The 23341-nt window shown below is 45.4% G+C and overlaps 1 protein-coding gene across 1 annotated transcript in view; it reads right to left on the reverse strand.

Moving 5' to 3' along the window:
• Positions 1 to 23341, reverse strand: part of PTPRJ (protein tyrosine phosphatase receptor type J) — a gene marked incomplete at its 5' end in the record, with an annotated part of 146073 nt that overhangs the window by 11105 nt on the left and 111627 nt on the right. Inside the window, 15 exons of the mRNA XM_080931497.1 lie at positions 659 to 749; positions 1948 to 2035; positions 2961 to 3002; positions 5007 to 5094; positions 6017 to 6141; positions 6252 to 6462; positions 7292 to 7423; positions 10114 to 10404; positions 11381 to 11653; positions 12243 to 12500; positions 15146 to 15403; positions 16502 to 16765; positions 19871 to 20083; positions 21049 to 21270; positions 22770 to 23024. Of these exons, the coding sequence (XP_080787623.1) occupies positions 659 to 749; positions 1948 to 2035; positions 2961 to 3002; positions 5007 to 5094; positions 6017 to 6141; positions 6252 to 6462; positions 7292 to 7423; positions 10114 to 10404; positions 11381 to 11653; positions 12243 to 12500; positions 15146 to 15403; positions 16502 to 16765; positions 19871 to 20083; positions 21049 to 21270; positions 22770 to 23024 (2811 nt within the window). The remainder of the gene's footprint in view (positions 1 to 658; positions 750 to 1947; positions 2036 to 2960; positions 3003 to 5006; positions 5095 to 6016; positions 6142 to 6251; positions 6463 to 7291; positions 7424 to 10113; positions 10405 to 11380; positions 11654 to 12242; positions 12501 to 15145; positions 15404 to 16501; positions 16766 to 19870; positions 20084 to 21048; positions 21271 to 22769; positions 23025 to 23341) is intronic.

Consider the following 23341-nt stretch of genomic DNA (forward strand, 5'->3'; position numbering starts at 1 on the left):
CAGCCCGTCCACACTCACACCGACCGGCAAACACTTGGACCTCTGCTTGCTACTCTCTCAGCAGGCACCCCTCTCAGACCGTCAGAACTCTCTGCCTATAGAATGCCTACAGAATGCTCATTAGGTCTTCTCCTAGTAATTAAAATCAAAATAATACCCTAAAGATACCTCATGAGCCAACCTGGTCTAGATAATTCCTAAGACTCCCTACCCAAGTGATTCTTGACTGAACAAGCTGACAGTCAAAACCAATCAGCCACATACAAACTAGCAATTCCCCAAAGCAGGACGTCCGTGAGACTGCTATTCAGCTGTCACACCAAGCAAGGAGAGAGTGTGACGAGGGACCAGCTCCTCCTGCCCCTTTCATCTAGAACAATGTAAAAGGAAGAATGTAACCCTGAACAGGTCATCTAACACGGTGCCTCGTTCTCTTCACACACAGGATGAATATTCTACCACCTACTCTACAAGCTGAGGATGTAAGGGTTAAATTAAATGAACCATCCCTTGGCTCACATACAGTTAATGGCTGTGAGAGTATCTGGTGCTGAATGGTGGTGGAGATACCGAGTGGGTATCACTGATTCCCATATTTCTGCCATTCACAGTGTGATGGCCAGGGACAAGGGAAGATGAAAGGGATAAAACCACTCACAGGGCAGGACATTGTTGTAGCGGTTCTTCCCTCTATTTTCGGCTATTTCTGCTGTATATTTGGGTAAACTTATTCCAATCAGCTTCAGATCCTGAAAGAAAATAAAAAAGTAAAAAACCAGTGAGTTGTATATTTAACTGGAACATGGAGTGCAGGGGCAGAACATGTTAACTACTGCAAACAAGAGAGAGGTGCTAGCGTCTAACCTCCAGTACCTTCCAGTAGGCTCTTACAGAATATGGCCGTGGAAGATGCAATCAAGTTGAAGTCACTGGGGAATAAGGTGGGTCCTTAAACCTAATATGGGTAATGTTATTATAATATGGGTACAAAGACAGACACATAAGAGGAAACACCTCGTGTTGGTGACAGCGCATACAGAAATCATACTTCTCCCAAACCAAAGGACAACTGGCCTTTCCAGAAGCTGGGGACACATGGAAGGATCTCCCCTAGAGGCTACAGGAGCAGGTCCTGCTGACACTGCTTTGGAGCCTCTTGTCTCTAGAACAGTGAGACAATGGTCTTCAGTTATCTACTTTATGGCACTTAGCTAGCATAGCACTTGAGACAAACAGAGGGGACTATGAAAGGGAAAGGATGACTCTTGCCTCCTCAGAGCTGGAGACCTAGAGGTGTGGTCAGGAGTCCTTTGCCTGGTAAGGCAGGTGAGGCGCACAGGCCTCAGATGGAACCAGGCAGCATAAGGACAAACACAATACAGCTGGAGACAGAGTGTCCCCATGGGGCCTGAGGAACCCGGGAGGATGTGGTATTGGAATGAGGATGGATGATGGGGTTGTGGGCAGGACTATGGAGTGCGAAAGCAGACAACAATGGGGGAACATCATCATGTGAGGACAAGCATGCAGGAACCTTCCATGATACGACAGTTCCCTCGGCTAGTTTGAACGGAAGATAGAGTCTAGAAGACAAGAGAATGACAAAGAAACTACTAACCCAGGGTTCCAATAATCCCAAGTCAGCTCTGAACCCACAGCTGTCCAGCCCCAGACCACCAAACAGCCCCTCTGGCTTCTTTGCTGCTCAGGGCCAGTTAATAATCCCCTAGCTTCAACCAACCGCTTCTGTCTCTCTCTGGATAATCTTCAGGTATCCACAAGATTAAACATAGACACCACCAGAAGTAAAGAGCCATGTGAGCTTCCTGGCCAGCAACGGTGTGTCCCAGAGGGTCAGACACACTCTTCTCTCCCCTCTAGGCTGCCCCTCACCCAAAGCTTTGTCAGAAAACAGACTGGCAGAAAACACCATTTACAAACACATACCTCATATTCCTCTGCAAACCCACAGTTGGAGTCAGCTTGCTGTTTCTTAAAGTAGGCCTCAAAATTCTCCACTCGGATTAACTTGGATCTAGGAAAACAAAGCAATTATTGGGTTTTGTTTGTTTGTTTGCTTGCTTGCTTATTTTCATTCAATCAAGTTCATACTCAAAACAGAAAATAAGGGAGCTTTAAAAATGAAGCTACTCACTTTTTAGGTCTTCATCATAGAAAATAAAAAGAAAAAAAAAAGAACAATTAGAAAGACGTGCTCATTTTAGAAGTAAACATCAACTCAAAAGAACAAAGCCAGCCATGGTGAGGAATGTGGGCTAGAGATTAACATAATGTTATTTTAAAAACTCTTAAATGTGAATCAGGAAAGCAGACTTATTTTATTATTGACCATATTTGTGACTTGATATACTGCTCACTTTTGAAAATTGACAATTTTCTATTGGGAAGCAGGGTGCTGTGGAGACAGCTCAGTAGGTCAGACTGATTACTGTTCAAGCTCAAGGACTTGAGTTCCAACCCTCAGCACGCCATAGAAAAGCTGGTGTGGCCTTGTGCACCTGTATCTCCAGGGCTAAGGCAGGGCAGGGACAGGAGAATGACTGAGGCTGGCTGGCTGCCAGCACTGCTCTGAATTTAGCAGGAGCCCTGTCTCAAGTAAACAGAGCAGGCACCAAAAGGTAAGACACCAAACATCCTCTGTGCCTCTGAGCACTCATGAGGGTGCGTATGTGTGTGCATAGGTACACCCCCATCACACACACACATACCTATTTATTAGTAAAACTGAAGAACATGGGGTGGGGGACAAAAATAAAGGGAGCTTCAGGTGAACTTAGTAAAACAAAGACTCCTTGCAGAAAAAAGCAAGAACTTCCATATGACTGTAGACAATCTGTCAATCAGGGAAAATGACAGCTATTTCTGTCAAAACAATCTATAGTCACTGAACAGACTGAGGACTGAGAATCTTAAAATAAGTTTGTAACTCAGAGACTTACTTAATTTGAGAAAAGGACACTTCATTATTCTTGGCATCTTTCCTATTTTGAAAAGAAAAAAGGCCCATCAGACAAAGAACTTCACCCTGCTCTGCTGCCTTTCTCATGCCACAGACACTTTCCTTCAGGTAGAACACTACAGCCTGCTTCCCAGTACCCTAATACATAGCTGGCTACCAGTACCCAGCCCAGCATGTCACCAGCTCACTAGTACCCAGCCAAACATAAAGCCTGCTCACTATTACTTAGTCTAACAGGCCAAGCAGGAAATACAAGCAAACAAAAAAATCTGTAAACTTACTCTTTTATTATTGAGAAGAATCAAAATCTATTCAAGAACCTAACATTTTGGAACGTGTGTATGTGTGTGTGTGTGTGTATGTGTGTGTGTGTGTGTGTGTGTGTGTGTGTGTGTGTGTGTGTGTACATTCCCTTACTATAAAAACGAGACTCCTTATTCCACCTTCTGCTTTTGAGGAAGCCATTCTGTGAATGAATGCAAAGAAGTGTGGCCAAGTCCTGAAAGGCCATCAGATATGCCTGCTCTGTCCTGAGGGCTCAGCTCTGCCTACAGCTGAGACACACCACAGCTTGGGCAGCGTGTCCCAAAATGGAAAGAAAGCATGACCACTGGCCTGGTCACTCTCCAGCTTGGGATCTAGCCTAGGAAAGTGACCATGAACATGCCCATGTAACTGTAGTCAATGAAAATTAAAATACCCAGTACAATGGTTGGGTGAATGACGGTAAATACCAGGCAGCCACTTAAAATGGCGCTGCAGTGAAGACCTCCAGAAGGTCTTCCATAAACAAAGCAGAGGAGCCATTAATGTCTAGCAGGATCGGACTGGGGGTGAGCTTCGTAATCACATGGAAATGGTAAGAGCAGATCTGCCATAGTTATGGGCTCCCTATCTTTTTGCTCTTCTTGTGGGTATGATTTTTATTCCACCATGGGTTTGAGTTTGGGTATTGGTGCTTTGTTTGTTGTTGGTGTGAGACAGGTGCAGCTATGTAGCTCTGACCAACTCTGCTTCTTGCCAGGGCCTGGCTCCCTGTGCTGCTGTCCTGACATATGGACTTGACCGCTCACATTCCAGCTTTTTGCTCTAGGTTCTGAATCATTTTCTAGCAAAGTATAAAAGATTTAATTGATATGAAGAAAAAGTATCAGATTAACTTGGGGAAAAGGTAAAACAATTACTGTTTTCTTGTTAAAACAGCTTTTATGTAGCACATGCCTACAATTCCAGCACTTGGTAGATAAAGGCAGATGAATCAGGAATTCAGGGGCATACTCAGCTACATTTGAGACAGCCTGGAATACACAAGACTTTGTTTTCAAGACAAAAAACCAAAAGCAAAATAAAATAGGAGGAGGATGTCAGGAAAGCTCAATCCTGGGTATAAACTTCCAGCCAGGAGCACCTGTCAGTAGGTGAATTCCAACTGACACATGGCTTCCCAGAGTTGGGCAAGAGAAATGTAGTAAGTGCAAAGACCAAGTTCAAGATCCTCTTTTGGTTTCTGCATCCCTAAAAGAACTTTTAGGACCTACCTGTTAGAACCTCCTGGAGATGAGGAACCCAGGACATAGAACACTTTTCTCACTAGCTAACTACACCCCAGGGTGGTTATCCAAAGAGAACAATGAGTAATAACTTAGAGTGAGACAGTTGCCAGTGTCCTCAGCTCCATGAGTCAGGTATACATTCCCAAACCACAGAAAAGAGTCTTAGGGCTTCCAACTGCTAGCAAGAATGGAACCTGAGTTCCAACTGCCCAAGTCTAAAATCATATGAAACTCTTAACACATTCATAGAACGCTGGCTTGAAAGTAGTGCCCTGCATATCACTACAAATCTGATGCAGTTGGGAGAAGGTTTACAATCAAATCATCCAACTGGCGTCAGAGAGTAAATAAGATTGCCAGGTAAAGAACACAGGAGATCTTTCACATATTCCCTCTGATTTTACAAATGGTTATGCCTTATAATAAAAAGTTCCCTTACACAATAGCACCCGATGATTAATAAGCAACATCACCTTTTCTTTCTCCAAAAGATGAAGCCTCCCACAGCCACTATAGCCAGGGCACCAAAGATACATCCAAACACTGCTCCGCAGATAACACCTGGGGAATATTCGAACAGAAGCATTTCAAAGGGTGTTCAAGAAGGGCCGTGTGCTACACCCACAGTCAGCCTGCCCATGCAGGATTCTGGGAGAGAGGAAGAGTGGTACGCACAGGGGAAAATGAGTATCTGTGGATGTAACTTTAGAACAGCTTTCAGAGGCTGGTTTCTTCTCCCTTAGCCTACCATTAGCGGAATGGTCCTGAGACTAGCATAGCCCTGTTCTAGGTCTCTGTCCAACTGCAAATTGGGGAAACTGAGCCAGCTACATTAGTGGTGTTTCCTGTCACCTATGAGCAGAAGTACCAACAACACCACATCCACACAGCATGGAACCCCCCTTTTATGGGCTATTTAAGGTAAGAGCTCGAATGCCCCCAAATTTCGTGTTCAGGTAACTAGTCAAGCTACCTGTTTCTGTCCTGAAGGAGGAGGGGAATCCTTACCTTGGATGGCTGAGATGCTCATATATCTAGCTCTGTGATAATGGGTAGAAGGAATACTTCACAAGGAGTCTATGACTAGAATTTCAGGTCTGCATTTAGGCCACTATAACACTGGATACACCCCATCTCTAGGCCTTAGAAGCCTTATATCTAAGCAGAGCTTGGACAAGACAATTTCTGTGGCTCCTTCTAATGTAAACATTCGAGGACTCTTAACTAAGTTACTCAAGCCTACAAATGACTCCAAAGGATTAAGTAATCTGTAGAAGTATGATCAGGTTTTAGAGAAGTGGGGAACTGTCCCTTCAAGCACCCCAGAGTGGGGAGCTAGGCTGACCCCAAAGACCAAAAGACATGCCAATTTCACAGAGTCAAAAGCATCCACCCTCCTAGCCACCTGAGAGAAGGGCATAGCTATCAGGCTTCTACAGACACAAAGCACAAAACCCACATCACGGCTTTTGTTTCTCTCTACCTGGATCTTGAGGCAAGAACACAGCCTCTGAATACCGACTGAAAGATACATAGCTCTCATCCCCATTAATAAGGCCATCATTTTGAAGGTTGTAGGTAATATTGGTAAAGCCAGCAACACAAGCCCTGTGTGGAGACAAAGGAGAAAATAAGGTGACTGGGGTGTGTCTACCATGATAGTACAAAACCTTAAATTCACGAGGCTCAGCAACCATCTGCAAGGACCCAGATATTACCGGTAGGAGCCCAGAGGCTCTAGCCTCCCATTGTAGTAGCCGAGGGTAGTGGATTGATTCCCCACATCAATTTCATAGTTCAAGACTTCAGACAAGCCCTGAGACTGCCCCTTCTCTTCTATTCTTATGAGGTATGTCACATAAGTATCCGAGGTTCCCTTTTTGAAATCTTCATATGTGTACTTCAAAACATCTGGGGAAGGATGGCCAGCTAAGAAAGAAACACAGAAGGCAAATGAGTGACAGCTGGAAGATGTGTCATAAAATAGCTCCGTAACGACACCGGTGCTGAGTGATGCTCTGGGAGCAGATGAGTCCTTAGTACTTGGCTTGTGCTACCTCACGGCTCCATCGGGAGTCACTCACAAAAGCTTATGGCCCCTATTCTCAAGCAAGAAAAAAAATGGTGCAGAAAGCTAGCAGAAACCTGCCCAAAGCCAATGCTCACACTGTGAGGCTGGAGTCCCTGACCCTCTGGCCCAAGACCTGTGTCTTTCTTGTGACTAGCTACTGCTGAATAGTCTGGACAGACAGGCAAACTTACAATATTTGCTTTTCTGATACTTGAGAGCATCAGACAAACAGCTGCCCTCCCTGGTGGTTCCACAGCAGAGGCTGCACTGGAGAGAGGCATGTACCTCTGTCACTGACATGCCTCATACACAGTGGTGGCTTGAATGGGAATGGCCCCACAGGGTCTTGTGTTTGAATACTTGGTCCCCAGTTGGTAGAGCTGCTCAGGAATGACTAGATGTGGCTTTGTTGGATGAGGTGCGTCACTAAGGGGTGGGCTTTGATGTTTCAAGTGTGAGTGCCAGTGTGTGCCTCAACCCTTCTGATTCCTGGTTGTGGACCAAGATGTGAGCTCTCAAATGTTCCTGTCTCTGAGCCTTTGTTCCACCACCATGGATGCGAACCCTTTGAAACTATAAACCTGTTAAACATTTTCTTTTATGAGTTGCTTTGGTCATGATGCTTTATCACAGCAGTAAGACAGATGGTTACATCACACAGGTTAGCCCATGCTGGACCCTTCTTACCTTCCCCCGTGGTGAGAATGACAGCATAGGCTTTGATAGGTCCGTGGCTGGCTTCAAACCCGCTGAACCTAACCTTTACTGAATTGTGACTGACCGGTGTAATATTAGGGGATCCATCTGGAGGAGGTGGGTCTGAAACAATATAAAACAAAACAATCACCCAACATTTAAAACCAAAGATGAAGAAAAACTACCAGGCAAAGAATGTGCTCCAGTGTACAGGATGTGCGCCTGCCTGAGAAGATCTACCCATGCCCAGGAAGACCTGCCCCTGTACAGGAAGCTGTACGCAGAGCTCATCCAAAACATATCCCAAAGTAAGGGGCAGGAAGGGAATGAGTACTATGCTGACCTGGACCCTGATACCCCACATTACCATCAGCTCTCCAATTTTAGCTATTCGGAAAGGATCTCACACTTCCCACTCTGAGACTGGCAGCTGCAAACTATGGGAGTTTACACACTGGAATCCCTGAAACCCAGCCCTTCCCATTCCTCCTCTTGAATGCCAAACTTGGCCCCTTCACATCCATTACCTTCAGCACATATGAAAGAAGCAATAAACGCTGGCAAAGATTTTCACCCCAGCTTTCCTTTCCTCCAATATTTCCCAACCCAGAGAAAATGCAACTTTGAATTTAACGTGTGTTAAACTTATAAACATCCTCCTCAAAAGGAAGCTCCTGATTAAAAAGTGAGAATTGCTGAGTGAAATATTTGTGCACGATCACAATTGTTCAGCTTAACCCCTGACACCACCACCAGATAGCCCTGGCTACCTTTAACACCATATCATAGCCAAGGTGACCTTGAACTTTTGATCTTCCTACCTCTACCTTCCATGCTGCAATGACAGGTATGTGCTACCACATGTAGTTTATATAATGCTGGAGAATGAACTCAAACTTTCATGCATGCTGGGCAGCAAGTGCTAACCAACTGAGTTACAGCCCCAACCCAGACACACCTAGTTCTGATGGGCTCTACGCCAAGTGCCATGCTCAGGCCAGGAAGCACAGGCGCAACCACAGGGTCTGCCCTGTAGCAGTATACACAGAGATGCTACCATAGAAACAGGAGCTACAAAGGAGCAAAGGAAATCTTCACTGTTCCCATTATGTTCTACAAAACCAAAGTGGCATGCCACAGAGCAGGGTACCATTGCACACTATACAATTTAAAGAGCCTATACATGCCTTACCTAAGATTTTATAGTGCATGGCCTAGGCAGCCATACCTGTGGTCTTCAATCAGAATATGCAGCACAACAGTCCTGGAAGCAATGATCCTCCTTTTCACAGTCAAGGCTTGTCTAAGACCACATGACTGGGAAACGGGAGAAACTGAACTCACTGTGAGCATCTGTCTGTCTATAAGATAGCTCAGCCACTTTCCAAGCCAAGTCCTTGCATTAAGAAACGGTCTTAGGATAATCACTGATGCTTTAAAGATTGTCAGCAACATTCTTATGCTCTGAAGAATATCTAAAAGTCAAAAATCACAAACTCAAAATAACACCACCACCCCACTAGCTGATCTAGAACACAAATTAGCAAAGACAGGGAAGCCAACTCTTCCCAAGCAGAGAAGAGAGGGAGAGGGAGAGAGGGGGAGAGGGAGAGAAGGGGAGAGGGGGAGAGGGAGAGAGGGAGAGAGGGAGAGAGGGAGAGAGGGGGAGAAGGGGAGAGAGGAAAGGGGGGAGAGGGAAAGAGGGAGGGGGAAGAAGGGGAGAGGGGGAGAGAGAAAAGGGGGGAGAGGAAAAGAGGGAGGGGGGAGAGGGGGAGAGGGGGAGAGAGAAAAGGGGGGAGAGGGAAAGAGGGAGGGGGGAGAGGGGGAGAGAGGGAGAAGGGGAGAGGGGAAGAGGGAAAGAGGGAAGGGGAGAGGGGGAGAGGGGAAGAGGGGAAGAGGGGGAGAGGGGGAGAAGGGAGAGAGGGAGAGGGGGAGGGGGGAGATAAGGAGATGGGAAGAGGGGAAGAGGAGGAGAGGGGGAGAAGGGGAGAGAAAATGAACAAATATGAAGGGTTGACAGGAAATCGAAGAGGTCTCTGCAGGGTGGTAATCTTTTCTTCTACTAAAGCAACTCGGGCTCTTGTCAATAGATTCCAGGGAGGTGAGTCCTGACTAAATACACAGTAATGTTGCTTTGAAGTCTTCTTCCATAAGTATGGTGGTCATATTGATACAGCTATATTTGAAAGAGAAAAGAGAGTCCTTATCTTGAAGTAATTTATATGGAATACTGACAAATACAAATAGTTAGATCATGTTCCAGAGTCTTCCTTCCGGTAACGGGAAGAACGGAGAGGGCATGAATGTGCTGAGAGTGGACTGACTGAGTGCTGATAAATGTCCAAGAGGACATGAGCTCAATCTACTGTCCAGACTTCCGATACATCTGACCATTTCTACAAAACGCCTTTCTAGATGCAACAATGAAGAGAATAGGGAAAGAAAGGAGAGAAAAAGAGGGGGAGGGGAGGAGAGGGGAGGGGAGGGGAGGAAAGGGAAGGGGAGGGGAAGGAAGGGGAGGGGAGGGGAGGGGAGGGGAGGGGAGGGGAGGGGAGGGGAGGGGAGGGGAGGGGAGGGGAGGGGAGGGGAGGGGATAAAAAGAAGAAAGCAAATTATTCTCTCAGAACTGCTCAGGAACTGAATCTCTCTTACTCTGCTCTTTAAGCTGGGTTGCTGAAGAATAAAGTAAGCAGTCGGCTGATAAAAATACTTTAAGGGAAAGTAAACACCCTGAACTGACTCTTGGACTGCACTTGCAAGCTTCTGGGCCAGCTACTCCAGGGGTAGCCAGCTCCCTGCCATGTGATGCCCACCTGTGATGCCAGTGGTGCAGGTGCTCTGGGTGGGCAGTGCCATCTTTCCACATGACAAGGTGGCAATGCTGATATTGTACGAGGTAGAAAAGTTCAAATAGGTGACTTCTGTGCTGCACTCTGTGACATCATCCAAAGTGCAGTTCTCCAGGTGAGTCATATTGTCCCAAGCATCACTCCTGACCCCCAGATCAAAGCCTGTGTTCATGCCAGGGGGGCAGGCCCACTTCAGAACCAGTGCTGGCTCCTTAGGGACCACTTCACAGTGGAAGAAGGCCACTGGTGCAGGCTCTAAAAAGCAAAGAACAGGACAAGGTGAGGCTCATGGGAAACAGAGGACCCAGCCCAGCACATGAGGAGACAGTACAGATTTGGAGGAAGATGCTCAGCTTCTCTGAAGTAAGCGATATCAGACCACATGACCTTGGGTCAGTCACATTATTGCCCTAGGGCTCAGTGCAGGATTGTCTGAGGATTAAATGAAACATGGGTGGCAGTCACCAAGCAAGATTCTGGGAAGAGGAGTTAGAGACTTAGCAGTTAGAGCACTTGCTCTTCTAGAGAATTCAAGTTCAGGTCCCCACTCCTGCCCCAGCTAGCCAGCCAGCCATACATGTAGGTTTTTCTCTTGTTTAAGGTTGCAATGACAACAGAGGTCCCAGCAACACCACTGAAACAGCAGAGTAAGTGAATAAACCAGCAGGATGCAGTCTAACTGTGCAAAAAAAGCCACAGACGGTTAACCACATGAGCTCTGATGCCTCCTGCCTCTCACTGTCAAGTTCCTGCAGATCCACTCCCATCATCCTGGCCTCCTATAAATTCTCCAATGCAGTGTTATCTCCAGCCTCAGGGCCTCTGCCCATAATGCAGGGTCAAACCCTGTGTTGCTCCTTCACGCCCTCAGATCTATGCTCAGATCCTTGGCATTTATGCTTTCCATGGACCATCCCCCCTTTCCTGGTTCTGTTTTCTTTTCCATCCCTTAGCCATAATCACCACCTATCTACTTGCTTGTTTGTATTTCTTATCTGTATTGTTCAGCAGGCTAATAGCCCCAGAAATGCAGGGGCCTCTCTACCAGAGCATGTGCTCAATAAACACATGTCCTGTGAAGCCAGGGTAATGGTATCAACAAATCCTTAATGATCTGCCAGGCTGTGTTGGAGTTCTCCATGTCCACAGTTACCCACTGCAGGTACAAGAACCTGCAGGCTGGGGAAGTTTCCCGCATGTGCTATGAAAGGAAGAACACAGGACTACTCACCCATACAGAACAGCTTCCAACCAGGTACCAGTGATAGTGTATCATCTCCAACTTGTGTAAAGATCTTCACTATATAAGAGACGCCGGGGACCAACATAGGGACCGTCACAGAAGGGATGCCTGTGATCATGCTGGTTACACTGCTGCCATCTCCAGCCCGCAGGATAAGAACGGAGTAGGCATAGGAGGCGGAGGCTGAGTCTGCATTCTTCCACCAGATGGCTGCCACGGTGGTGGTGGTGTTTACTTCAATGTGGGACACACTGCTGGGCCCTTGGTTTAGAATTAAGCAAACGAACAAAAATGAACCACTTTGAATTACAGGCCTATTTTATTTCTACGTCCAAAAGCTGACTAATGTTTTTTCAAGAAAGAATTAATACAATTAATATGCACCATTTCAAAAGATGGTTTCCTGAAAAGACTTTCAGAAAATTAAGTCTGAAAAGAATTTAAAACGCCCAGACTTCTTTTAACATTTAAATTTATCATATATATTCTAATATATCATCTCATACAGTGAGAGAGCTTTTTATATTTTATCATCTATATGCCAATATATTATCTCATTATAGTGACAGCAGCTCTCTAGTTTATGTTTCTGAGAGTGAACATCAGATTCCACCCTCCATCCTCACGCAGTTACGTTCTGCTTACACAGAATACCTGTGTTCACATAGCTACAGCAATGGTGTCTACACGTACAGAAGAACCTTTGCTGAGGCTGTTTTCTAGTTAAGCAGCTCCCACATCAACCTGAAACCCAGAGGCATAATCCACCCTCTCCCCATCAGCTACTGTATTTCCTCCACAGAAGAAATAGGAAGCACCCCTCTGCCTGCCTCGTCCCCACAAGACTCACGTGTGTACTGGGTAATGGAGCTGGAGCTGCCCTGGATCTGGTCCACTTCGGGAAAGATGGTGACATTATATAAGGTGCCTGGGGTAAGGTTCTCTACTGTGATCCATTTCTGAGAACTGTTGGTCCTGATGGAACCATTTTTAGACTCTAGAACTAAATAGTAAGTGTATCCAGGAGCACTGTCTGTGTTCTGCCACTCCAGCTGCATCTCAGTGGTGCTGACATTGACCACGTGGAGGTCAGTCACAGCACTGGGGTCTAGTCAGAGAGAAGAAAGAAAAGAATATAGTCACAATTCCAGCTCTACTTAAAAGTGTTTGTCAAAGGAACCAACTCTTTGTTATCCAACTTTCCAATGAGGCCAGACATCATCAAGCACTAGAGGTCAAGGCCAGCCTGGGCTACAGATGAAAAAGAGAGAGAGGAGAGGAGAGGAAAGGGGAGGGGAGGGGAGGGGAGGGGAGGAGAGGGGAGGGGAGGGGAAAGGAGAGAAGAGAGGAAAGAAGAGAGAAGAGAGGAGAAGAGAAGAGAAGAGAGGAGAGGAGAGGGAAAAGAAAAAGGGAAAGAAAAGCTCTGCAGTGAGTTCACAAAGGCCAAACAGTGTCCTGGTGCCTATGAAGATGAGACGAAACCCCTGAAATGAAGACACAGATGATTGTGAACATGCAAGACAGAGAAAATCAAATCCAGGTCTTCTGTGAGGTCATTCAATGCTCTTAACTGCTCTTAACTCTTAAAAGCTGGCTCTTTGCCAGCCCTACACTCACTCCATTTCTTACACCTGGGGTTCTGATGCGTTCAGTGGCAATTCATGAAGCTTTGTATGGAGAAAGGGCACATATATTCTATCTCAATAAATAGTATGTTTGAAGTTGAGTTTGATGCACACCTATCATTCCAATTTATGAAGCTGAGGCAGGAGGATTTCAAGTTCAAGGCCACCTTGAGCTCCTCAGCATGACCCTGTCTAAATAAATACTGGTTTGTTTTTCATCATTCGGTCTAAAGAGCATGAGTTCCATGTGGACCACCTGACACACGGAAGAGAGAAATAAGAAAGAAGATGAAGGGAGAACTGTATTTTATATACGTGATAGTTACATGATGCCTTTCTCTAACAGCAAAAAAGTCATGCTACTGTGGGGAAGGTCATTACTTACGCAGAGCAAATATAAAATAGAATGAGTTGTGTAGTTGTGACAATGGTGTGAAGAAAAGGTGTAGCTGTGGACACAGACAGGAAAGGAATTCAATCAGGAGAGGACAGCTAAGAAGTAAATATGTTCCCTTCCCCTTTAGCGTGGTAAATACATACAACATACTATTTATCATTAACTATCTGTCAATGTTCATTTTGCCAATTAAATATATCCATAGTATTGTATAAACATTACCATTATCACATTCAAAATGTTCTCATTTTTCAACATAAAATCTATACCTATTTAACACTATCTTCCCATCCCCACCCCAGCCCCAAGGTCCTCTCTGTCTCTGTGAAGTTGCCCATTCCAGGCACTTTGTATAAATGGACGCGACGCATAAGTACTTGTCTTTGGGGGTGTGGTAACACACACCTTCAACTCCAGCATGTGGGAGGCAGAGGCAGAAGGATCACTGTAAATCTGAGACAAGATGTTCATATAATGCCTTCCAGGCCAGCTAGGGTTACATAGTGAGACCTAGTTGTTAAAAATAATAATAGAATAAATTAAATGTTCTTTCTGTATGAGTGACTTATTCCACTTTGTATATTTATAAGATACATTCGTGTTATAACATACATAAAGATTTCACTCCATATGGCAGAATAATACTCTGTTGGGTAGACTATAGATAAATAAGGCCATATTCTGTCTGTGTGTGGCATGGGTACTGGATGGTTCTACCTTCGGGCTGCTGTGAATAAACACTGGTGTACAGACAGCTGTTTGAGACCCTGCTTTCAATTCTCTCTGACAGATAACAAAGTGGAAACTAGATCAGAAGGTATTTGTTTCCCTTTATTAAGACTGCGTCCCAACCAGTATGGCAGTTCTTTGTTAATGGACAGTAACTATAACTATCTAGGGCCTTATTCCAACCCTTGCCACCCATGACAAGGAAACTACTCATAGGAAAATACACACAAATACAAGGCTGATTTTAAATTATCCCATAAGATAAACATTGCCAGACATGTGAGTACACACCTTTAATCTAACACTTTGAGAAGCAAAAGCAGGCTAACTTCTGTGAAAAGCCAACCAGTTCTACAAAGGCCAGCCAGGGCTATACAGTGAAGCCTTGTTTCAAAAGCACATAAGAAAATAAATAGATAGAAACAAAAGTATTCATGCTAACAGAGTAAAATATCCATAATAAACAGTTAAGGAGAGAGCATATTATAAAACCACACATGAACAAAACCAGCAAGGTTTGTAAAGGGTAAACATATATGTTTATATACATCTTAAAACAGTATCAGGAAGCTGCCTATGGTAACATGTGACTCTAATCTCAGCATCTGTGACCTCAGTCACATAGTAAGTTAGAGAGTGACATGTAACCCTATCTCAAAAAGAGGTGGGGATCTGTCAAGGTGGCTCAGTGAGTGAAAGCACTTGCCACACAAGCCTGAGGACCTAAGTTCAATTCCCAGAGCCCGAGCCCAGGATGAAGGAAAGAACCAATTCCTAAAGTTATCCTCTGAGCTCCATACACAGTGCTGCACTAATTAATGACTTTACATGTGGTTTGTTTTTGTTTGTTTGTTTGTTTGACTTTTTGTATTGTTGATATGCACCACAGGCATGAAATATTTTTAAGATTTGTTTCATGAAAAGAAAAATAGTATTTGTAAAACAGGGTATGTATAGCATACACTGGCTTCCTGGGAGAAACTGCAGTGCCCGGATGCTTACCAGTTCGGCCCTCAATTGTCCTGGGTGGCCCTGAAGCCCCATCCAGTCCTCGTGGAAATATTTCAAAACGGTAAGTGGTCCCGGGCTTTAAGTCTTCGATGACATAGCTCTGGTTTCCTGTCGAAGCATTTCGACGTTCCTCACCTCCATTCGGCATGATGAAAATCTCAAATGACTCTGAGTCATTGCTTCTCCAAGCCAAACCAATTTCCCTTGTGCTGACGTTTGTCACTCGGAAGTCAGAAACAGGACCAGGGGCTGTGGAAGACAGTAAGGTTAGGGGAGAATTGCCCTCCCCAGGCAGGATGCAGCAGCGGCACTGTCCACAACACGAGTACCTGAGCAGCTCAAACAGGGGCATCTTGAGTTTGAGACCAGCCTGAGACTCACAGTGGAAGCTCAAAAACAAAAGCATGTAAAGTGTGTCTCTAGAGGACAGGATGGCCAACCTCATAAATACTGACCAGCATTCTCCAGAGCATCAACTGCAGTATGCGCCCCTTCAAAAGCTGGTGCTTCTGGCTAAGAAAGATCACTTGGCCACAGAAGTGCAGACACCATGCAAGTTATGCACAGGCAGTGATAGGTAGGGATTCCTGGGCTCTGGGATAGAGTGCTGGCCACGGCGGCTGCTCTATCTTGAACATATTACTCAGCCTTCCAAAGGTTTAATCTCATCCCTGTCATTTGCCTGCTGAGAAGCCTGCCCATATGGTCTCACACATGGTCTCCATGTCCACGTCAGGCTAACACTAACCATATCACAAGGATATCCTAGTACTCAATGACACGGTGCCAAAGGGCACATCTCAAGCCACTGAGCATGGCTCTCGTTACATCTCACACCCTGAGGGTCAAATGGAACCCTGTGGAACCATGTGCAGTGCTAGGCACTCCTTCAGGACAGAACAGGGCTCCTGGCATAGAGCAGACCACAGAAAGATGAGCCACGGTATACTGGTTAGCTTTCATGATTGCCTTGATAACAACCTAAAGTCACCTGGGGAAAGAAAACCTCAGCTCTGTGACTGCTAGATTGGGCTGGCCTACGGTCATATCTGTGAGAAAAGGTCTGGAATGATGATTGAAATGGGCATGCCCAGACCACTGTAAACAAGTGGGCCTAGGCTATTTAAGAAGACTAGCTGAGCAGGAGCCAGAGAGCTAGCCAATAAGCTCTGTTCCTCCCCTGCTTCTGCTCCAGCTCCTACCCTGACTGCCCTAAGTGTTCAGACTGCTTGCCACCTGGAAGTATAAGCTGACATAAACTGTTTCATCCACCAATTTTCTTTGGTCACAGAGTTTACCACAACAGCAGAAAAGCAAAGCAGACCACACAGTAAGGAGAGAACTTACTTGTGTATACTTGGAGGAAGCCTGGCGTGCCCTCCGTCTGATCCAGGAAAGGGTGAACTGTGATGTTGTACAAGGTTCTCGAGCTGAGTCCAAGGATGATGGCCTCAGTCTGACCAACAGTTTGGTTGATGGAGTCAGTACCCCCAGCCACATGTATTTTGTAGATATAAGAAGTATGGGACTCATTAGAGTTGCTTTTCCACGTCAGGGTCATACTCGAGGCGCTGATGTTTATAGCTCTAATGTCAGAAACCTGGATGGAATCTTTGAAGACACAAGAGGAGTGAAAAATAATCAGTGGTCAAGTCTGACCAGAGTGAGAATAGTGGAGAATGTCACCAGCTGGTCACCCTCGCCATCAGCTCACATGACCAGAAATGTTGAGTCTCACCTAAGTCAGACATCAGCCTGGCCACTGCACCTCACAGATGCTCTGTGTTCAGTGTGTGAGCAAACCTTGGATTCAGGGCAGACAATAGCATGGCCGTTCACCTGTGCTGCCCTGGTAGCTTGGAGGTAAGCCAGAAAAGCCTCCAGTACAGAGCTCCCCAAGAACAGACACATGCATCATGAAAAGGTCTCACACCTGAACAGACAGCACACTAGATTCTAAGCTGGACTTTACCAGCCAGGAAGACCTTAGGAAAGCCACTAAGATACTTCCTTACTACACAGGGATATCCACCCTAACCTTACAGAAAAACATGTGAAAACACTAGAGGTCCTTCAGTTATCTACTCTACCAGCCCGTCCTGTCTTTCTTCTGCTTGCCCTGTGTCCCAGGAGTTTGCGCTCTGCATGTGATATCACTGGGGACCTTTCACATGCCTGTGAGCACTCTGCACTAAGGAGTGGCAAGGGGAGGAGGCTGAGGGCTGCCTAATGGGAATAATCAGTCTTACATCTCACATCTTCTGCTTTGACTAGGCTCCAGAAAAACTATCTCCTCCCTTACTCCAGTTCTGGAGATGGCTTTCCACCAGCCATTTATTTGGGTTTGAAATATACTCTGATAGGAACTCAACCCTGGCTCACCTAATCAGTCACTTAAAAAATATCAGATGGAGTGTTGTGTATGTGTGAGTGAGTGAGTGTGTGTGTGTGTGTGTGTGTCTGTGTGTCTGTGTGTCTGTGTGTGTGTGTCTCTGTGTCTGTGTATTTTAAATATATATATTTGAATGTATGTGGGGGTGGAATATTAGATAGATAAATAGATAGACAGACAGGTAATTTGTCACATCAGCCAAAACTAACTAACACATGGGTACAAAACCCAAACACCATATAACGAGCACACAGCTTCTACATTTACCAAATCCTGGGAGTCTACACTGGGAGTCTAAAATACAACCACAATAACTTTAGTTTAAAGAACGTTTAAAAGCAGGTGTCTAGAACCCAACCACATGAATCCTCTTAGCAAATCAGGCAAATGTCCCCTCTTCTGGGTGGATACAGCTCTGAAGATGTGTCAAGGGACACAAGGACTAGATACGGGCCCCACCTACCTTCTTATGCAAGCTTCATGTGTGTAGAACAACCTACCACTAATTACAGCACCCACAGCAACCCAGTCTTTCCAGCCAGCCTTCCTATCCCTGAGTCCTAGCCATTGCCACTAGATCACTGAGGACTCTGAGGTCCAGCAGCTGCTCCAGGGCAACCTCTCTCCTTCCCATCGACTTGTTACCATTTCTAGAAGAGAAAGAAGAGAGACACAAGTCACTCCTCCTTCAGTATGAATTTGGAGGAGCTGCCATTCATTCCTTACAGGCATGGCTTGTAACCAATGGCTTTCCCACATTTATTCATTCCTTACAGGCACAGCTTATAACCAATGGCTTTTTCACATTTTTTTCCTAACCCTGTACAAATCACACAGCCTCACTAGCCATTGCTGGCAAATATTCCAAAGCATGCCCCTTCTTCCCCCAATCCCCAATTGCTAAAAGAGAAAATTATCAAGAGATACATGTAGTATCTCTCTAAAGGTAACTTTAAATCTTCCAGAACTACTAGGATCTCTGAGCTGTTCCCTAAATCCCCTCCTTTCCCTGCATCCACTCATCTGAGGCTCTGCTCCCCATTTTCCAACACCTGAGCTTATGCAGCCCTCCTGGCTGGCTCCTGGCTGGCTCCTGGCTGGCTCCTGGCTGGCTCCTGGCTGGCTCCTGGCTGCTCTAAGCCATCTGCTGCTGCTCACACCATTCTTCTGAACACATCCTTGCCCAGTCACCCCTCAGGATAGGGGTTGTGGTCCTCTGCTATCTTTTATAAATATTTAGATAAAAGAGCTTGTTATAGGGTCATAGATCTGTCCAAACCTCTCCCATTGTCCTCTTGCTTTCTGTCTTCACACCCTAAGTCTGTCATCTGTATTTCTAATCAGGACATTTCCTCAACTGAAGTGTCGTCCCTGACTCCCTTTCTGTACCGTCTCCATTCATTCAAGACACATCACCCTCCAGAGTGACTTTAGAGCCTCCCCTGGGACTGAATGTTGAAATCACACTTCCCCTTACAATGTCCACAGCAGGCAGAATGGACAGTAACCACGCACGTCAGCCCCGCCCCCTTTCCTAACAGTACCCAACATTCTTGACAGTAGGAACTGTTGTCATCACATGAGAGCCAAGGGGCATCAGCTCCCTTACCCAGCTCAGCCATTCATCAAGCAGATACACAGCATCTACCTGAGGGCTTTGTCTTCCAGGACATTAATTGATCTAGGCTGGCTTAGCACTTCCTGGATGCCAGCTTGTTTTCTGTCCTTGATCCTCACTCCCTCAAGTCCGCTGGCCTAGGATGGTACTTCAAAGTATTTTCTGCTAAAACACACTGAGCTAATGCACACCAAGTCCCTGAGAACTGAGGAAGCTACCGTACCTGAGTTCAAAGGGCCCACGTGCAGATGTTTTTATACATGTGTATCTCAATCCCCCATTCTAGAGCAGGAACCATCCATCTCCTTCTTGCATCATCAGCACCAATCACAACAGCTTCCAAATACTGAACTCACAGAGTGAGGGTGCCCATAATCACAGCTAATGACAGCAATGTGAATGTCAGCAAGGGTCTTGACAGAAAGGTCAGTGTGGACCTCAAGAGCAGGTCAAGAGCAGAAACACGCTGGCTAATAGCAAAGACCGATGTGATGTGGCACCAGCATCTACACCCTCGCTCAGTGTTTCACAGAGCTTCAGAAAAGATGAACTATGGCCACAGAGGTATACAGAAACCCAGTGCAACGGCTCGACCCAAAATCTCTCTCAGGAAGATCCTTTTCAAAACAGAACTAGCTGCTAAGCAAGAAATAATAGAAAACTTAATGAAACTCAGGCTGAATCCATTTCACAAAACCCAACCTACTTGTTTTAAACACTGTGTTCCCAGGCTGTCCTTCTGTGCCGTCTGCTGCTTGAGAATAAACGGTGACGTTGTACTGAGTATCAGGCTCCAGCATAGTGAGCAAGACCTCTGTGAGGAGGGGGTCCTGGGTAAAGGGTAGGTCTGCAGAGGCAAGAGAACTCTTGTGTAGTTGGGATAAGTTGGCCATGAGTCTTCTCTTGGTGCCATTGGCATCTGCTTCAAACACAGGAGGCAAAGACATTAACCATAAGAACACATCCCCCACCTTTCACCACCCTATCCCATAGGATGACACAGCCAACAGGGCCCACAGTTGGTACTCCATAAATATCTGTTCTCTACAGCCTCCCTGAAAAGATACCTCGCTTGGTGCTATTGCTCCATAAACACCACAGATACTTTGTAGTTTTCTTTGAACTCTGATACTTCTCTTTTCCTTGGGAAGTTACCTCCTGCCATTCGCTCAGACTGCTCCTTAACTCCACCTGTGCTAGCGCAAGTGCCACTCCCAACAGTAGCAGGAAGAGCAGAGGAAGAGATAGGAAGAGATCGTGACTGTTTCTCCTTGAACTGTGTGGAGCACTTCCTGAGAAGCAGCCTGACACACAGACCAAAGCAGGAGAAAGTTGAGAGTGCTCTGTCTCTTGAAGGCCTCACTACCTGTCACGGGCCATAAATTGTCTTTCGGCCTTAGCACTCAACATCTGGTTTCTGATTCTAATACCCAATTTGTCTCTTTGTTTCCTTGGTATAAAATGGGGATTTATCTCTCCTCTTCTTCATTTCAGTTACCAGAGGAATCCACTACAAAAGCTACAAAGAATACAAATGACTCCTCTAAAGAAAGCACAGAAGACAGCTTCTGAGTTTGCCTACTGAGGATCCCTCTCCTCAATGGGGGTGACTGAGTTGGCCACCCATTAGTTAACAACTGTTGCCATTCAGCTGATGTGAAAGTGAAAAGGCCTATCTACCTTCCCAACTCCAAGTCCAAAAGTTTGAAGCCCAACTACCACACTGAGCCCTGTGTTTGCTTGTAAAATAGGAGCCCTCCTTCTCATTAACACTGTGCAGGGAATCCTTCCAGGGTTCTAAAACCCTACACAAACACATACATAGTACTTTTAAAACCAGTAAATGCTAAAAATAAAATCCTGATACACAATTTTGTAACTCACCCAAGACACCTTCCATAACCAGGAAGTCATTCTGGGTCTCATTTGATGCTCGGAAAGGCAATGTATTACGGGTCCCCGGCTTCAGACCTGAAATATTGACTAGTGTGGTCACGTTTTCAATCACTATCCGGTAGGAAGCAGTGCCATTTTCATTGCTCCAGGTGAGAAGCGCCTGCGTCACACTCACGAAGGCAACACGGAGATCAGACACTGCCCAGGGCTCTGTTTCAAAACACACAGTGGGTGTTAGTGGGTAGCCTTAACTCACTGCCTAAGTGACCCACTGAATAAATGCCTTTCATATCAGAGTCTAAACATCCCATGACATCACAGAGGCAGGGGACAAACACCATCTGAAAACACGAGAAGAAAAAAACTCAAAACCCAAACTGATTATACTCTGCATTATTTTTCAGGATTAACCCCAATAGGAACTTGAAGTTCTTTAAAATACCCTTCTACACGATGGCATTTAATTATATTTATCTTAGACACTGAAAATAAAGAATCAAACAAATGACTGTTTCTAAATCTGGGAGTCTCAGTTCAAACTAATACAAACAATATCATTTTATAATGCCTAGACGTTCTTACCCAGGAGATATCTGTGCACTCCAATGCCAAGGAGATTTTCTAAAAGACATGCCCAGGCCCTTCCATCACCTTATTTGCCTGATTGTAACATAATTTAAACCATTCCAGCTAAAAGGACATACACTCCCTTCTGTTTCTGCAGCTTTTTTATTGCTTGTTTAGTTAGTTTCACTATGTAGCCCAGGCTGGTCTCAGACTTGCAACAATCTTTCCACCACTGCTTCTTAAGTACAAGAATTAGAAACACGTGCACAGCACCCAGCATCCCTCCTTTGCTTTGCGCTATAAGAACAGGGAGACCATGGGGGACAGGATGACAAGCTCCAGAACATAAACTGCTGCTGTGTGCAGTGAGGAAACCAGAATACAGATAAGCACATCAAGGCACAGGAGGTGGTGCTGCAAACAGAGCACCTGCCTGTGGCCTGCAGAGGGCTGGCTGCAAAGATGCTGGTTAAATGACTATAAGGCAGCCTCCAGCTAGACTTCTCACATCAGATATTTCACATAGATTCCTAAATCAGGGTTGGGTAGTTTTATAGTTAACCTGGGATTACAGGGAGGCCTCCATGCCCCTCCATGCCCACCTAGTATTTACTATGTTGTTGCTGAGCATCCAAAGTGTGGTTCTCACACTTGCACAGCAAACACTTTATATACTAAGCCATCTCCCCAGCTACGGTTGTAAGTGTGTGTGTGTGTGGTATTGCTGATGACACTGAGAGTTGAAGTACAGTCAAATAATACACCGCTGAGCTTTGTCTTTATTACTAATATCCCCCCACTGTCTTTGTCTTTATTACTAAAGAATTTAACACCAATAAACTACACAATTTAAGGGATCCTGGTGGCTGTGTGGACATCATGGTACTCTAGCAGCTAAACTCAGGCTCTCCAAGTTCTACTTCGGTCACTTGGTGTCCAGGACTATTGGATCTCAGAAGAAACTTAACTTTCCCACACCAGTTTTTGCCTTCAGCCATCAGGCTTTATGGGTACAAGAAATGTTCAAACAGTGTCTGATAGGATCTTTTCCAGAGTCCCACCCTGTGGGCTCCAAACGTCCCTCCTCGCCTCCGCATGCCACTGCTGCTGTAGCCACCAGCCCTGTTTACTTTGTCCCTCACCTGTTGTGATATTTTTGTCCATGGGCATCCCCAGGGTCTCATTGGCTGTTCCCGGTGTGATCGAGAATGTATAGGAAGTAGCTGGGCTTAAGTCTGTGATGTTGTACGATGTCTCGTTTTTAACAATGAACATCAGCCCCTTTTCCATCTTATTCTCTACTCTATATTCTGAAATGGCTGAATCATTGTGTTTCCATGTTAATACCACACTGGTTGGGCTGACAACAGCTTCAGTGTCAAATACAGGGGTCGATGCTATTTAAATGAAGAGAGAGGAAAAAGAAAAAGGGGTTAATTATATGTAACAAATTAATAAATGAAAGAATAAAGCCCACCTTGTTGGAACTCAATTTTATTTCTCTTCATTTGCCATGTTGGCCTTGAGTTTAAACCTTGACATAAGCAGATACAAAGAGAAATAAAATGCAGGAAGTTTTGGAAAACTGCCCATGAAAATATATTCTACACACTGGGTGAGTGACTTGGTTTGAGCACCTTCAAAGTCAATCTTAACTCTAATGTACCATACCAACTGTGAAGGGTTACCATTAAACCATCATGACAATATAAAC

Source organism: Micromys minutus, assembly GCF_963924665.1.
Source record: "Micromys minutus genome assembly, chromosome: 17".
NCBI lineage: Eukaryota > Metazoa > Chordata > Mammalia > Rodentia > Muridae > Micromys > Micromys minutus.